Source organism: Mytilus californianus, unplaced genomic scaffold (genome assembly GCF_021869535.1).
Source record: "Mytilus californianus isolate M0D057914Y unplaced genomic scaffold, xbMytCali1.0.p SCAF_20, whole genome shotgun sequence".
NCBI lineage: Eukaryota > Metazoa > Mollusca > Bivalvia > Mytilida > Mytilidae > Mytilus > Mytilus californianus.
Window position 1 is genome coordinate 392,513 of NW_026262669.1, and position 14,987 is coordinate 407,499.

Sequence of the window (14,987 nt, forward strand, 5' to 3'; positions counted from 1 at the left end):
TAATGTAAGATCTGGGAAAATAATAAATTGAACTATTTTGATAAATATGTTAATGTGCAAATGTCAGTTATTAATGGAGACATAATAATGGCAGTTAAAAAATGGACAAATGTAGATTTGTATTTATTTATGGATATCGTTTGGCATTGATACATATATGTATACCTATATGTCAATAGTTTGACGATTTTTACATGAGTTTTTATATTGTTATCCTTGATAAGTTTTAACATTCACCTGTACAGGTATTTATATAAGGTTTAAAAAATTAAATCTTTTTTATAAAAAGTTAGATTATCTTCTCCGTCAATCTGAGAGTTATGAAAATATTTATAATGGATGTCAATTAACTTCTTCGTATATTTATAAATGTACTGAGATGACCTTTTGTTAGTTTAAATCTATTAGTGAAGGGATAATTGTTAAAAGTTTTGGGAGATTGTTTTGTATGTATTTGGGTAACCTCTGTTAATGATATCATTATTGACTTCTGACAGATTAAAGAAGGTGGTTTGGATACATTTTATTTTGCTCTGGTCTTTGTGTAGTGTCTCGTACGGATTGAAAAATGTTTTGACTTATTATCTTAAATAATATGGATGTGAATTCTTACAAGGTAAAATTGATGTCTCTTCAGGGTATAAAAGATAATCCTTACTATATACATTTTGTGATCATATGTTGATAAATTTTCTATCACATCGTAGTTTGACATTTTCTTATACACAATTAAATTAATAATGTAAATTTTGATGACTTATGGAAGCTTAAACTAAGTACAAGAAATAAATGCCAAACATTACTCCTCAGGAATTGGAACTAATATATATAAAGATTGTTCTATTGACTTATGAAGAATTTACTATTATACACTTTGAAAACAAAAAACAAAATTGGAGGGGGAGGGGGGTTAGGGAGTATATAGGAAACACTCTATCTTTTTGTCTGTCCATGTATCTTGTAAGTACACATTCTAAGAGGCTGGATGGATATTGATAAAACTGCATGTACACAATTGTACAACACTACACTACATGAGAATGTGAATAATGGAATGTAATCCCTGTCCAACATGTTAAAGGGGAAATAATCAAATTTACAGGTGTTCTTTTGTGAGTTCACTTAACAGTTATGTTTAAAATAGTTTTTATTCAGTTTATCTTGTACTAATATATATATATATTTTTTTTCAGAGTGGAGATACAGTTGTATGGGAAACTCACAAAGTTTCATTAACTAGGGTAGGTAACTCTCACAAAGTTTCATTAACTAGGGTAGGTAACTCTCACAAAATTTCATTAACTAGGGTAGGTAACTCTGACAAAAATTCATTAACTAGGGTAGGTAACTCTCACAATATTTCATTAACTAGGGTAAGTAACACAATATTTCATTAACTAGGGTAGGTAATGCTCACAAGGGTAGGTAACTCTCACAAAGTTTCATTGACTTGTGTAATATTTTTTTTAACTCACACAGTTTCATTAACAAGATAAGGTAATTCACACACATTTTCATTAAAATTGGGTAGTTAACTTGTAATCTTTCATTAACTGGGGTAGGTAACTCTAAGAAAGTTTCTTTAACTAAGGTAGACAACTCCCAAAGTTTCATTAATCTGGGGTAGGTGATAAATATGTAGATAGCAATCATATTATAGAAATAAGAAGATGTGGTATGATTGCCAATCAGTCATCTCTCCACCAGAAACCAAATGGTCAAGCTTGATTGATTGTTTAGATATGTTTAGTGTTCATTGTAATGGAACAAGAGAAACCAAGAATTTGTTTTCACCAAAAATATGATCTTGGGGGTATGTCTGTTAAATACATACTCATATCATCAGGTACAAGGCTTTGTGTTATCAGCTAAATTTGTAATACACATCAACAATATATTGAAAGGTACCAGTCTCTGAGAGTTGCATTTTTTCCTCTGCTCTACATTGACAGGTATCAGTCTTGAGATTTGCCTTATTATCCTTTGCTCAATATTGACAGATATCAGTCTTGAGGTTTGCATTTCAATCCTTTGCTCTATATTGACAGGTATCAGTCTTGTTGTTTGCATTTCAATCCTTTGCTCTATATTGACAGGTATCAGTCTTGAGGTTTGCATTTCAATCCTTTGCTCTATATTTACAGGTACCAGGTTTTGGTTTCGGTATAGCAGTTAGTGGAGGGGTAGATAATCCACATTTTGCAAATGGTGATCCATCCATTGCTATCTCAGATGTTTTAAAAGCGGGACCAGCAGAAGGCAAACTATTGTAAGTAGTACTGGTGGATTGGTTATTACTTTTTATTGCCAGAATTCAAAATCTGTCTTAAAATATCATGCAAAATTTGGGGGATATGTGTTGAGATCCCCTTTGAAAACCACTTGGCACTATTAATGTCAAATTTAATATTTTACATTGCCCATCAAAGTTTGAATTTGATGTTAAATCAATCCAAACCCTTTGCTTTATAGAATTTGATCCCTTTGAAAAAAATTCTGGTTGTGACATGAAAAGGTTTAAGAAAATTAAAAAAAAAAGATAATTAAGATGTAAAAATGTAAAAGATCATATGGATAGACTTAATTACTTTAAATACAAAATCTGAAATCTGTATAATGTGCATTCTGGATTTTTAGATGGGAGTAACTGTATAAATACAATGACTATGTAACTGTGTATAAATACAACGACCATGTAACTGTGTATAAATACAACGACCATGTAACTGTGTATAAATACAACGACCATGTAACTGTGTATAAATACAATGACGATGTTTTACATTTCAGAATTAACGACAGAGTTGTGAGTGTCAATAGTTGTTCCCTGGAGAATGTTGATCACAGAACTGCTATACAAGTGTTAAAAGACAGCGGCAATAAAGTGCACTTAGTAAGTAATGGTAGATCATAACAAAACAAACAAAATAAGATATAATCGATCTTCAAAAAAGGCAGGATGCTATGAAAAAGACAAAATGCGCCCTGGAAACTGTGAAAATGGCACAGGACACCACTCTAAAAAAGGGTAGGCGCTGCACCCTCTGAAAACGACCTAGCTGGAACACTGTAGTTACTTACTTCCATGTCTTAAGGTTTCTGAAGGATAGTTGTCTCCTTGGCAATCATACTACATGTCCTTATTTTCATGTTATGTGGAAATGATGAAATCCTCTACAGGTTGTGTAAACAAGTGGTGTGGATTTATTTATTTTTGTGGGTACTAATTTCCATGGATTTAGGAAAACTTGCAATTTCGTGGATATTTGGTTTCATGCTTTTGCTAAAGCCTTCATTCAAGCCTTTTACATTTGTAATTTGTTGAACATTTCAATTAGTGGTTCACCTGTACCCACAAAATGGACAGTAGTCAATTGATTGATAAGTGTAAGAAAGGACTCTTAATCTGCTTTGAAAAGTCCTTAATGTTTGTATTAATTTAATGTTTTACTTAAGGTCAAAGGACATATAATGGACATAAGCTTCTACACAAAATAGTTTTAATTTTTAAGAAAGGAGGATGTTTCTTTAAACTACCATCATGACACCAGCAAAGATGCCAAATGTTTAAAAACTTTTTTTGTAAAACTTCATGAAAGAATAATTGTTACGATAATTGTTTTGGGTAGTTTGGTTTTGTTGTATATATTTAGCTTTCTGTGTAAGGTTTTGTTATTTTTGTTTTATCTTTTTTCTCCTATTGATGTTTGACCATAGTATTTTTAGTTTTGATTAGATTTATGATTAACCCCTTGTAATGTTCTCTCTCTTGTTTTACAGGTCATACGTAGACGAGTTGTTGTACCGTCTATGATGGACCCAGAAACACCACTCAAAATTATGCTGGAGAAGAGGAACAGAAAAGATGGTGAACATTTTTATTATTTGTTGAATGAAATACTCCTGATTTTATGTCAATACTATGGTTACGCGAAATATAAACTTGACAGTAGAAAAGGTTAACCACTTCACCCAGCTTTATTTTATTACCTCTGTATATGAAGAGTTCATGCTGAAGGTCTGTATTGGGTTTACAGAATAGAAATGAATGAGTCAAAAATTAAAAATAGAGAATAATGGGGTGCTAAAATATGAACAACAATGGGAAATAAAATAGAGAATATGGAAAAATGGTTCGCTTAAATATAAAGAAGAATAATTGAAAAGGACAACAGAGAAAAATGGCTTAAGAATTTTAAGAATATAAAAATGAAAACCCCAACATACTCTCATTAATTAGACTGATTACTTTATGAGCTGCTGTTTTTTTTTTTTTATTTGTCTTCACTATTTTAAGATGGTTGTTTTTGTTTCAGATTTTGGAGTTGTACTTGGATGTAAATTCTTTATAAAAGAGATTTACTCTGGTTCCCTAGCCAGAGAGGAAGGGACATTACAGGAAGGGGATACAGTTTTAAAGGTTTGTTAGAGTTAATCATGTTTATCACTTGTTTTTACTAAAAACAATAAACTTATTTGATTAAAAATTACAAATTTGTTGATAAACAGTGACCCCCATGCTCTCAGAGTAGTTCAGGGTATAACTACAAACCCTCAATCCATATCAGCTTTCATACTTGACTAAAATTGGACTCGGATGTTGATACACCATGTCATATGGATTAAGCCATTTGTTATTCTCTATATAAAGGATGCTTTCGAAAATGAAAATCATAAATCCGAAAAGAAAAACAGAACACCATGACCAAAAATAAAAATGAAGGAAAGATAAACAAACAATAACAAAAAAACATTACATAGAAAACGAATTATTAGCAACATAATCCCCACCAAAACTTTACTTCTCAACACCTGTTGTGTTGCTCAAGTTAGTAAGATCTTACCTTGTATATATTTAGCATGTAAAAGTAACTCTTCAGTGTACATTTTTTACAGATTAACAATACCCCTGTAGATAATCTGTCTGTCCACGAGGCCAGGAAACTTATAGAGAAGACAAAAGAAAAGTTACAACTATTTGTTACCAAGAAAAACTTGGAGAATAGAAGGGCAACAAATAGACTACAGGATGACGGTAAGATTTATATAGAAAATAAGGGGGGTATGGAGGATAAAGGGGACTTATAAAGTACAAACAACCAATAAACAAGCTGCGAGATATAGAAGGAATCAGAGCAGAAGTGGGCTTGTTAAAAATAAACAGTACTAGTGGAAAACAGACAAGCAATGAATACACAGATTTTACTGGAAAAAGAGGGGGGATATGGATAGAAAAGGAGATTATGAAACAGATTACTTACAAATAAGGTACAAGATGATGGTAAAATTCTACAACAAAAATGATGCAAAAATGGATTTGGCAGAAACAGATAGCCTTCAAACAGGTTAATATTTGGACTCATTTTCTACTACAAAACCACTGGTCCTTATACAACTAACAACATTAAAACCCCCATCTTAAAATTTTCCCAAGTCTAAATTATTTATTGAAGACTTTGTTGGGAAGATACAACCACCTTCCAGCTATTTATTTAGCATGTTTCGAATCTCAAACTTGTTTTTATTTTTTAAGAAATGTTGTTAGAACATATATAAACTGGTTCTGCAAATTTTCGTGAAATTTCTTTATAAGCAGCTATATAATTATTATATTTTGATGATGACAGAGGCCTCACTATGATAATTATATTTTGATGATGACAGAGGCCTCCCTATGATAATTATATTTTGATTATGACAGAGGCCTCACTATGATAATTATATTTTTATTATGACTGAGGCCTCCCTATGATAATTATATTTTGATTATGACAGAGGCCTCACTATGATAATTATATTTTGATTATGACAGAGGCCTGCCTATGATAATTATATTTTTATTATGACAGAGGCCTCCCTTGGCTATGGAACATTACAAGGTACTCTCCAAACACAGAAAAGTGAAGTAGATAGTGTCAACATATACCGTCCTAATGGGCCAATAGATGAAGTGTATAAACAAGACATTCCACGTGGAGCTTACCCTCCCAGTGAGCATGCCCGGTATGATGGGAGGTATATCTACGACCATGAGGGACCTCCAGTGCCTCCCCTCCCCACAGGAGTCGACCCTAGTAAGTCATTAAACTTCTTTTGTTCGAAAGAAATCAAAGCAAATCAATTATTCAATTAAAGATTATTGTTGACTCATGTAAATATCTCATTTCTATTTTTTAAATCAATCAGAGCTGGTAGGATCATTTCAAAACAGGAAGATACTTCAAAAAATGTTATTTATACCTTGAAATGATGACAGAAAACATAGAAAAGTTTTCCATCAACAAATATAACGTCAGATTTTTTAAAAACATTGAAAACAAATAGCATTAGTTTCAACCCAGTGTGTCTTCAGCTGTACCAATTTGAAAGTAATGCAAGTTCTAAGGAAAGTTTTTTTCCGAACATAAATGCTTATTAATCTAATGTTGTATCCTAAACTATGTAGCTTTTGTTTATAGATGCTCCCCCTCGACCGCCAAGCCCAGGAAAGGAAGCTTTACGGTCCGATGATTTTTACAATTCTCCTCAACAAAACGATGGTTACTATAGCGACAGACCAGAATCTCATATGGACAAAGCTCCAACAAGGAGACATCACCATGATGAGTGAGTTCAAGATTTTAAAAAATTGACAAAAAAAAGAAAACCAGGTTATAGTAATTTTATGAGTTGCAACTTTCTTTGAGAACTTATTGAAATCAGATTTTCGTATAAAAGACAAAAATTGTTACATCTTCATTCTTTGGTCTGTAAATAGTTGTCTCATTGGCAATCATACCATTTATCCACATTTTAATATCAGATAAAAGTGGATAAAATGAAATATTCAACAGGAAAATTGTTGTTCATAATAAGAAAGGTTTAAATAAAAAATGTAAAATAAACCTTAACAAATAAGTAAACACAAGAGAGTTGATGCTCACTATGGATATCACACATGGTACTAGCACTAAATATAGAAATACATTTTATAGCTTATGATCATACATTTCACTCTGGTACTTGATAAGTCATGCTTCGTTTAAATGCTGCAATTAATTTTTTATGGCTTACTTTGATTTTTGACATATACATGATGTGAACATTTTATTAAAAACATCTAATAAGATTCAGATCTGTATAACTTCTAAGTATCAAATGTAATTTGACCACATTTATTGCAGTATTTATATTATAAACACACATTAGAAAACATCATGGAGGGTAACATTTTTGTATTATCACATTAAACATGTTAGCAAACATCATGAAGGGTCACATTTTTGTATTATCACATTAAACACACATTAGCAAACATCATGGATGGGAACATTTTTGTATTTGCTTTTCAACTTTGCTTTCATCATGCCTATTTAAGAAATAACTGCGCAGTGTGGGGAAAATGCAGGGGTGTCAATTCTGAACTGACGGTTACAAATGAAATTTTACTCGTGCAGAAAACACTCTTGACTACAGTACTTTTACTTCCATTCTTATGCAATACTAATAAAATAAAAAATATTTGAAATATCCTTTAAACGTTGAATGCAATTGTGCTGTGCTGTTGGCAGTGAATCTGATTGTAAACCTTGGAATTGACACGAGATGTCATTCAATCAAAATAGTTGTTAGAATTCATATTTATCACTGTTCTTGTTCAAACAGCATACTGAAAATCTAGTAACATTGTTTATGTATACACACCTTGCACACAGTAAAGAGAATATAATCTGGAATCCATTCCTGTTTTCATATTTAATGTTCTTATTCTGGTATCGGCAACGTGAAGAATTTTAAAAGTTTTTAGAATTATATTAATTGATTCTAACAAAGCTAAAAAAAGATATCAAAGACATGTTGAAATTATATTGTAAAGAAAAAATCTAAAGTGTGTTTATTTCATTTACTGTAAATTTATCAATGCATTTGTTAAACAAAGGACAAACATTTTTTCGATAATTCGTCTTTTCTAAATCTGAAGGACTATGGGTAATCTCGTTCGTACACCAAAATGAAAATAACATTACATCATTGGTTGAATTATTAATGTTTATTACGTTTGAACCAATCTAACATTTTGGTGTACACGTTTGAAAATATTACCCAGAGTGCTTTAGATTCTGAAATGACGAATTATGAATTAAGGAAATGTTGTATACAACTGATTCTTTCAAATTTGGAAACACCTTTCCCGTCACAATTTAGCAAAATAATAAAATTATTGCAAAAATTTCTGAATTTACCGTATACTTGAATGCGTCAAAATTTTCAAAGGAAAACAGTTTAAGTGAAAATAATTGAGCACAATTGACATATGAAATTATGAATGGATTTTACATGCTGTGGATTCAGTATTATTCGTGTGATACCAATAGTCGTCGAAATTTCATGGTATTTTTGATCCACAAATTTAAATGTTCAACATAAAAAAAATTGTCTTAAGGCTTGTATTCAGACTTTGACAAATCCATGAAATCATGAAAAAACAAGCTTTCCGGAATTCACCCAAAATTTGTACCCATGAAAATATGTGAATCCACCTTAGTACTGGTATAGCTTTCTTTATATATGCTAGATATCATGTTACTTTATTGTAGGAGATATGTTGGAAAGAGAAATGATATCATGTAAGTATTGTGACCTTTGTTAACCAAGCATTTTAAACGTCAGTCAGATGTTGGCAGATATATTCTGTTAACCAATCATTTTAAAAGTCTGTCAGATGTTGGCAGATTTATTCTGTTAACCAATCATTTTAAACGTCAGTCAGATGTTGGCAGATTTATTCAATTAACCAATCATTTTAAACTTCAGTCAGATGTTGGCAGAATTATTCAATTAACCAATCATTTTAAACGTCAGTCAGATGTTGGCAGATTTATCCTATTAACCAATCATTTTAAACGTCAGTCAGATGTTGGCTGATTTATTCTATTAACCAATTCTTGCTGAATTCAGTCAGTTGTTAACAAAACTGTTCTGTTAACCAATCATTCATTCGACACGCTAATGTCACACCTGTATTCAAAAAAGGGGATAAACATAACCCAGGTAACTACAGACCCATATCCTTAACATGCATAGCTTGCAAATTACTTGAACACATCTTTGCAAGCAGCATGATGCAACATCTCGAAACCAATAACACACTCTATGAATTACAACATGGATTTAGGGCAAAACGATCATGTGAGTCTCAAGTTATCTCACTCATTCATGAATTATCACAAAATAATGACAAGAACATACAAACAGATCTCATAATCATGGATTTTGCCAAAGCTTTTGACAAGGTACCACACAAAAGATTACTATATAAAATGAAATACTTTGGCATATCAGATCAAATCATAAACTGGGTCGAATCCTTTCTTTCAAACAGAACCCAAACAGTACTTTTAGAAAACACGTCATCTTCAAAAATACCAGTCACATCGGGTGTGCCACAGGGTACAGTGCTAGGACCTATACTTTTCCTTATTTACATAAATGACCTTCCAGAATACATCAAACATAGCAAAATCAGACTCTTCGCAGATGACAGTATAATTTACAGACAAATTAAATCTCAAAACGACTGCCTCAAGCTTCAAGAAGATCTAGAAGCCGCCATACAATGGGAGCAAGACTGGCTCATGTCTTTCCACCCAGACAAATGCAACATCATGAACATAACAACCAAAAGAACTCCCATCCACTTCTACTACAACATGTATGGGCACATCCTAGAATCAGTAAAACATGCTAAATATTTAGGTATCACAATCTCTTCAGATCTAAAATGGAACACCCACATCCAACAAACAGCTGCTAAAGCAAATAAATCTTTATGCTTCATCAGAAGAAATCTCAAAGTCCAGTCACAAAAAATAAAAGAAAGAGCATACCAACCATCATAAGACCCAAATTAGAATACTGCTGTACTGTATGGGACCCCTATACAAGCGAAAACATTAGATCATTAGAAAAAGTACAGAGATGAGCGGCAAGGTATGCATGTAACAGACATCACAACACCAGCAGTGTGTCTGAGATGCTAGATACCATGAAATGGCAAACATTACAAGAACGCCGACTAAGAACAAGGCTAATAATGTTCCACAAAATTATAAACGAAAATATTGCCATACCATCGCAAAATTTACTACAAAAGAGTCAGTCCACCACAAGATCCACCAATAAAGATGCTTACCGACAAATCCAATGTAACAAAGACAGCTACAAATTTTCCTTCTTTTGTCAAACAATTAAAGACTGGAACAAATTATCCTCAGTCATAACAAAAAACACCACCACAGAAACTTTCAAGGATGCACTCACTCACGATGTGCTCCTTGATACCTATCCACACCTGAAGTAATCAGGCAATCATGTTTTTATCTTAAATTAAAAATAAAAATAAAAAATGAAATATTAGAAAAACTACATAAAAACGAAAAATCTAAAAACAAAGAAAAATTGTAAAAATCAATAATAATATAACAAATATACAAAAATATGGAATACAAAAAATTTGACAATCTATGTCTAACTACATTTATAAATACATAAATTTGAAAAATTTTTACCAGGTATGCGCCGGAAAGTAAACATCAGTATGTTGATGGTTTTCTGAAACTGAAGAAGAAGAAGAAATGTCTGTCAGATGTTGATAATTTCATTCTGCTAGACTTCTGAAGATATATTCTGTTATCCAATCATTTTAAAGTTCTGTCAGTATTTGATAAATGTCTTTGGCCAATATATTTTATAATTTGTTGATATTACCCCAAGGCACAGATTTAGGATGTTTAACATTTAGCAAAGAATTTCTCTCAAACTGAATCTAAGTGCCATCTTGAAATTTGTAATAAAATAATATTGATGATATATATCCAAAAAAGGCAGGTAACTCTATTTTAATTTTAGCAGAGTTTTATTTTTATGCCCCCGCTGATTGGAGGGGGCATTAAATTTTACCCTTGTCCGTCTGTCCGTACGTCCCAAAATTGGTTTCCATTCTCTAACTTAAGTTTGCCTCAACCAAATGTTATGAAACTTATACACAATGCTTATTATCACAAAACACAGATCAAGTTTGAATTTTTGTGGCGTCACTTAAACCGTTCTAGAGTTATGCCCCTTTATTAATGGAAAAATTGCTAAATTTATTCATTTTTTTTCTAATAATATCAATGATGTCATTGTTCAAGTAATTTTGAAAATTGGTGTTATCTTCCTTTGTCCATGATTATAGTTGAATCAACTACAATCAATGCTATATACAATGCAATGTTTAATTTTGCCTTCCACTGATAAAACACAGATCAAGTTGAATTTGGGTAGTGTCACTTTAACCATTATTGAGTTATGCCCCTTTATAAATCGAAAAATTGCAAAATATTCAGTTTCGGTTCTGTAACTTAAGTTTGCCCCAACCAGACATGAAACCTATACACAATATTTATTACCACAAAACTAAGATCAAGTACAAATTTGGGTTGCGTCACTTTTATTGTTCTTGAGTTATGTCCCTTTATAATGTTGTATGTAAGTGGGGGCATCATCTGTGTCCATAGGGACACATTCTCCATTTATTTATCCTAGCAGAGTAATTAACAATGCAGAAATAATAAAGTGAAGATTTTTTCCATTTCAGCTCAGATCCCAGGTTTGTTTTCTTCCATAAACAGCCAGACCTAGGATTAGGATTGAGGCTCGCTGGAGGGAATGCCACAGGGATATTTATAGCATCTGTCCAACCTGGCAGTGGTGCTGCTGATGTGGGGCTCACTGAAGGAGATGAAATTTTAATGGTAAGTATTGGACTCACTGGAATCTCTATAGTTGCCTTATGAATTTGCATACAGGGTCCTTTGATTGATTTGTTTTCTCAATGTCCAGTGACAAACATTTCATGCATATTCAGGATGTATAGCTGTTTGAGACAGGTTAAAAAAGTGTCTTTACATTCTGTGTGTTAAATGTTAATTGTGGATGGATTTTATAAACTAATGATGTTTATTGAATTTAATCACTTAAAAAGACTTTCTAAAACTAACAAAATACAATTCAGAAAGATTTGTGAATGCTCCTAGTTTTGTGAAGAATTTGATTTAAGAATACACGCTGCTTGTGCTTTCATTAAATGTTGTAGGATTTTTTATACACTGTAGAGATAGAATTTTAAACATTTGAGGATAAAATCTTTACCTTTTAGTGCTCATGACAATTTAGTACACTTAAGCAATTATTTTACAGGCAAACAACAGAGAAATTCATGGTTTATCTAGAGAGGAAGCAGTGACCTACTTAACAAGCCTGGAAGGTCAAGTACAGATGCAAGTTCACTATAAAAAAGAAGGTACTTTCCTTACATCAATCTGCATAAATGCCCAAATATTGAAGTTAGCTTTTTTCTTACTTTGCATTTTGAAAAACTAGCACTTTGTTTTATCTACATGAATTTCAATACTTAGGGGACTTTGGTGACTGACTGGAGTAAGTGATTCATCACTTGTCTGTCAACACTAAGATTGTGAGTTCCAACTCTGCTCCTGGCAAAGTGTGTTCAACTCTGATCTCAAATGACTAGAATTTCAAGATTTCATACTGAATGTTATCCTTCTTCCTCCATCAATAAGAATTGGATGCCATGAAATAGCTAAGAATGCCAAAAGTGGTGCTAAACAACAATCAATCAATCAATAAATGAAAACTTTGACTTTAAAATTGTTTTCAAAGTGGATATAACAACATCAAACAAAATCAAACATGTTGTTATGGGCCATCTTGAAATAGCAGTTAAAAAATGGAAACATCGTGTTATAAATTTAATTCGTCCTAAGTGCTTTTCTGGATATACCTTCATCAGAAACGCTCAAAGCCGAATATTTGAAAGCCAAGGATGTATAAAACTGAAACAGTTGAAGAGCTATATAATAAAAAATTCGTATGGGTTCTGGGGAACCCAGTGTCTCGCCTTCTTTTGCTGTAAGGCGCAGGCTCACAAAAATTGGGAAAAAAATTATTAAAAAATTTTCCTCTAGATACTATCTTTTGATTGTAAGAAGTTCTGTTCAAGTTTGGTAAAAATCCAAGAAGGTTTATGAATCTAATAAATGTTTTAAAAACTTTAACTGCAGACTGTACGTCATGTGAACTGGAATAAAACTAAGTCCATTTATAAGTAATATACGGAAAAACAGGAAATAAATTTTTACGGATAAACAAGACTTTTTTTTACAAAATTTTCTTCAGGATACTATCTTATGATCATAAATAAGCTTCTGTCCAAGTTTGGTACAAATCTAGGATAGTTTAAGAAAGTTATTAAAATTTGAAAAACTTTAACCACAGAGTGAATGTAATGTTAACTGGCAGAAAAACTAAGTCCATTTATGAGTAAAATACGGCTAAACAGGATTTTTTTTTTTACAAAATTTACTTCTGTGTAATATCTTATGATCATAAACAAGCTTCTGTCCAAGTTTGGTTGAAATGCAGGATAGTTTAAGAAAGTTATTAAAATTTGAAAAACTTTAACCACAGAGTGAATATTTGTGGACGCCGCCGCCGACTCTGACGGAATGTAGGATTGCTATGTCTAGCTTTTGCGACAAAAGTAGCAGGCTCGACAAAAATGACCTAATATAATAGCTAAATCCTTCTAAGGCCAACTTTGCCTGAGGGAGTTGAAACCTTAGTTTCTTTATAATTTCAAAATTTAGGAATGGGCAAATTTAGAAAGGTTTGTTATAAATCATGTCAGTACCGAAATACTGACTACTGAGCTGATGATACCCTCTGGGTAAATGAGGAACAATGATAAAAGAACTGTTTCTTTGCTTTTGGCTTTATTATGTGTGCAAGGATTTTGTGGTATATCCTTCCTTTTTACTTTCAGAGTTACAAACTAGGAAAGAAATGTACTTTGTGTTAGACGAACACGCAAACTCCTAAATACTGGTTTGTCAAAGATTTCATTTGATTTACCATAAGTACAATATTTGACTAAGAAATTTTATTTATCTGATAGTTACTAATTATGAGTTACATATAATTATTTATTTTTCAGAATATGACAGAATAATGGCCAGTAAAGAGGCAGGGGATTCATTCTATGTCAGGTAATAGCTTATAAAAAAGTCCACAGAAAGTTAATTTGTAATGTCCCGTTCACATCTAATTGAAAAAATATGGGAGGTGGGACAAATTTTAATTTTTGAGTTTTTGTTGATTTTCACTGACACTGTTAGGAATTTTGTTGAAACAGAGCTAAACGAAATTAGACAAAGGGGTGAGAGATTTAACAAACTAACTGGATGTGGCCTAATTATTAAAGTATTTATAGTATCAATATTAAAGAGGCATTAGCTTTCAAAATCATGTTCACTAATTTGACTCAAATTTTTACATTTGATATATAGAATAGAGAATGGAAACGGGCATTGTGTCAAAGAGACAACAATCTGACCAAAGAGCAAAAAAAACCCAACGCCACACTATAACATACTAAAGGGTAGATCCAAATTACAAAAGTTGAAAAAAACAAATAACAATGCATGGACTTATTAGAATAGATCAGCATAATGTGTATATTTCAGACACTTTATACGTGTAAATAGTTTTACTAACGACTACATGTTACTTCATATACTAAACAAACAAACAAAAATATAGTTCAGACATATTGCAGGTTCGGCTGCAATTCATCAATGATGATGATATATATATATATATATATATATTTGAAATCTGTGTAGAAAAAGGATCTAATGTTTTTCCATTTTTTCAGAGCTCATTTTTCGTTAGAAACTACTGAACAAGGTGAATTATCTATTAACCATGGTGACATTTTCCTCGTCAAGGATACACTGTTTAGAGGAAGTGTAGGGTCTTGGTTAGCCGTATCACTTGGCAAAAATAACAAAGAGAACAAAAAGGGAATCATTCCTAATAGAACAAGGTAACTATATTAGCATTGAAGATCAATGTCATATAATTTTGTTGTGTACAAGTAAGGGTTA

The 14,987-nt window shown here is 32.0% G+C and overlaps 1 protein-coding gene across 18 annotated transcripts in view; it reads left to right on the plus strand.

The window, feature by feature from the left end:
• The window catches only part of LOC127731659 (tight junction protein ZO-1-like), a 611,031-nt gene that overhangs the window by 56,097 nt on the left and 539,947 nt on the right, over positions 1 to 14,987 (plus strand). For 17 of the 18 annotated variants that reach the window (XR_007995667.1, XR_007995666.1, XR_007995665.1 and 14 more), the window contains 13 exons: positions 1,194 to 1,241; positions 2,145 to 2,269; positions 2,791 to 2,893; positions 3,781 to 3,868; positions 4,317 to 4,420; positions 4,897 to 5,035; positions 5,850 to 6,074; positions 6,459 to 6,606; positions 8,577 to 8,606; positions 11,618 to 11,774; positions 12,220 to 12,322; positions 14,036 to 14,087; positions 14,756 to 14,926. Coding sequence is in view for 15 of the 18 variants with exons in the window: in XM_052240418.1 (XP_052096378.1) it covers positions 1,194 to 1,241; positions 2,145 to 2,269; positions 2,791 to 2,893; positions 3,781 to 3,868; positions 4,317 to 4,420; positions 4,897 to 5,035; positions 5,850 to 6,074; positions 6,459 to 6,606; positions 8,577 to 8,606; positions 11,618 to 11,774; positions 12,220 to 12,322; positions 14,036 to 14,087; positions 14,756 to 14,926 (1,493 nt within the window). In the remaining 3 variants the exon portion in view is untranslated. The remainder of the gene's footprint in view (positions 1 to 1,193; positions 1,242 to 2,144; positions 2,270 to 2,790; positions 2,894 to 3,780; positions 3,869 to 4,316; positions 4,421 to 4,896; positions 5,036 to 5,849; positions 6,075 to 6,458; positions 6,607 to 8,576; positions 8,607 to 11,617; positions 11,775 to 12,219; positions 12,323 to 14,035; positions 14,088 to 14,755; positions 14,927 to 14,987) is intronic. The other variant, XM_052240415.1, reaches the window with a different exon arrangement.